The sequence below is a fragment of the Austrofundulus limnaeus genome, unplaced genomic scaffold (assembly GCF_001266775.1).
Source record: "Austrofundulus limnaeus strain Quisiro unplaced genomic scaffold, Austrofundulus_limnaeus-1.0 Scaffold131, whole genome shotgun sequence".
In the NCBI taxonomy this organism is placed as follows: domain Eukaryota; kingdom Metazoa; phylum Chordata; class Actinopteri; order Cyprinodontiformes; family Rivulidae; genus Austrofundulus; species Austrofundulus limnaeus.
Window position 1 is genome coordinate 640,424 of NW_013952533.1, and position 1,846 is coordinate 642,269.

The following is a 1,846-nucleotide window of genomic DNA, read 5'->3' on the forward strand; positions in this document are numbered from 1 at the left end:
CCACTGTATATATATATGTATATTTTTTTTTTTCAGAAATGGCATAAATATATGCTAACATGAATGTTTTTATGTTCATTGTGAACTAATGCACTTTGAGCAAAGCTCTGACCTTAGAAACTTGTTCAGGTCTCCATGCTTCATGTACTCAAACACCATGATGAGTGGATCTCCGTCTACGCACACGCCATAGAATTTAACGATGTGGTCATGCTGCAGGTTGGTCAGCAGCTCCGCCTCCCGCTGGAAGTCCTTTCTGGCTGACAGGTTTGGATCCTTCAGGGTCTGAAATGGTAAAAGACATCAGAACAGAATGTTGGACTGAAGCCCTATTTTAGCAGTTTTTGGTAAACCAGCCACCTCCTTTGCGAACCTTTGAACTTCAGTGTGTCTGGTTAATTTCTAGTTAATTTTTTGATGCTTCAAAAAGAAAAACGATAAGATCGAGCAACTGCGATCAGTTATTAACATCTGCTCTCATTTAGTTTTAAAAGTAAGATAAAGTCAACCTGATAAATCAACATTGAGCACACTGACAACAGGCATGTCATCAGTCTCAAAGCTAACAGATACCATCCTCTCTGACACTGAGTTGTTGCTTGTTCTCCTCCTCTTTTGACTGTGTTTTCTTATCATCTAATTAGTCACCTGAAAATAGGGAAAGAGCTGAAAACTCCCGGACGGATTAATCATCATGCTTGATGGGGACAATAATGACTCATAGCAACAAAAGTTTTCTAGTGATAATTAAAAGCAAACAGAAAAACCAAGCCATGATTTTTTAGGCATCAGCAACTCCCTTTTCATTTTTCTGCCACAAAAATGTAACATTGTTTTAAGGATTCAAATAAATAAACCCTGAAAATTTCAAGCAAAACTCCACACAGATCAAGTAATATCTCCAAACTGCAAATAAAGAGAAATTCACGCCCACATGTTTGCAGGCGAATAAAAATGCACTCCTGGTTTTCTTGTCACAACCTTAAGCCTTTGAACAACAGCAGGTGATTTTTGTCAGTCTTATTGTGTATCCAGCAGTAAAGAGAACCTTACTTATGGAGCACTTTTCCAGGTTATTTTTTATTTTATTTTATTTTTAATTTCTCGGAGTGCTGTGATTTATACATGTAACCACTGGCAAACACATCCAGACAGCACCTTTACATTTTTACACTTCAGGCACATTCTATACAGTAGATTCAGAAGGTTTTCAGATTTTCCATCACTTTAAACATATGATTATGTTGCAGCCTGCTGTTACTATAGTTTAGTCATGTTTTCTTGTTAATCTTCACAAACGCACTCCATACAAACATAACTTCAAACCACCGCCAATCTGGACTAAATGGCGAAGTGACGAGACAGAAGTCTCTTCTCAGTGCAGAGTGGAACTTGAAAGCAGATTGAAAGACATTTAGATGGTGAGGAACCATAATCTCTGGTCTTATAAAAACAAAATAGAACAGTTTGGTCTCAATTCTCCATGTTTTGTCTGGATGGAACTATTAACTTTTCATCTCCAACTCAACTATGAAGCACAGGAGGACCAGAATGGTCAGGTGGTCAAGGGTTACAAAATACAAAGATACCCCCAATGAAAACCAGTTCTACAGAGCTCAAGACCTCAGACTGGACAAAAGGTTCACATTTCAACATGACGACAACCCCAAATCACATTTCTGGTGAAATATAAAAATGGGCATCCTCTCTTGTTCCTCTTCTATACTGACAGAGCTTGGAGGATTAAAAAAATCTCAAGGTGTGCAAACCCTGTTGCACCAAACCCAAAGAGACAAACAGTCTGAATACAAGAGCTGAATACTTGTGTAAAGGCAATATATATATA

At 37.9% G+C, this 1,846-nt stretch overlaps 1 protein-coding gene across 1 annotated transcript in view; it reads right to left on the reverse strand.

Moving 5' to 3' along the window:
- The window catches only part of ntrk3b (neurotrophic tyrosine kinase, receptor, type 3b), a gene marked incomplete at its 5' end in the record, with an annotated part of 265,513 nt that overhangs the window by 28,948 nt on the left and 234,719 nt on the right, over positions 1-1,846 (reverse strand). Inside the window, 1 exon segment of the mRNA XM_014015557.1 lies at positions 113-285. Within this exon segment, the coding sequence (XP_013871011.1) occupies positions 113-285 (173 nt within the window).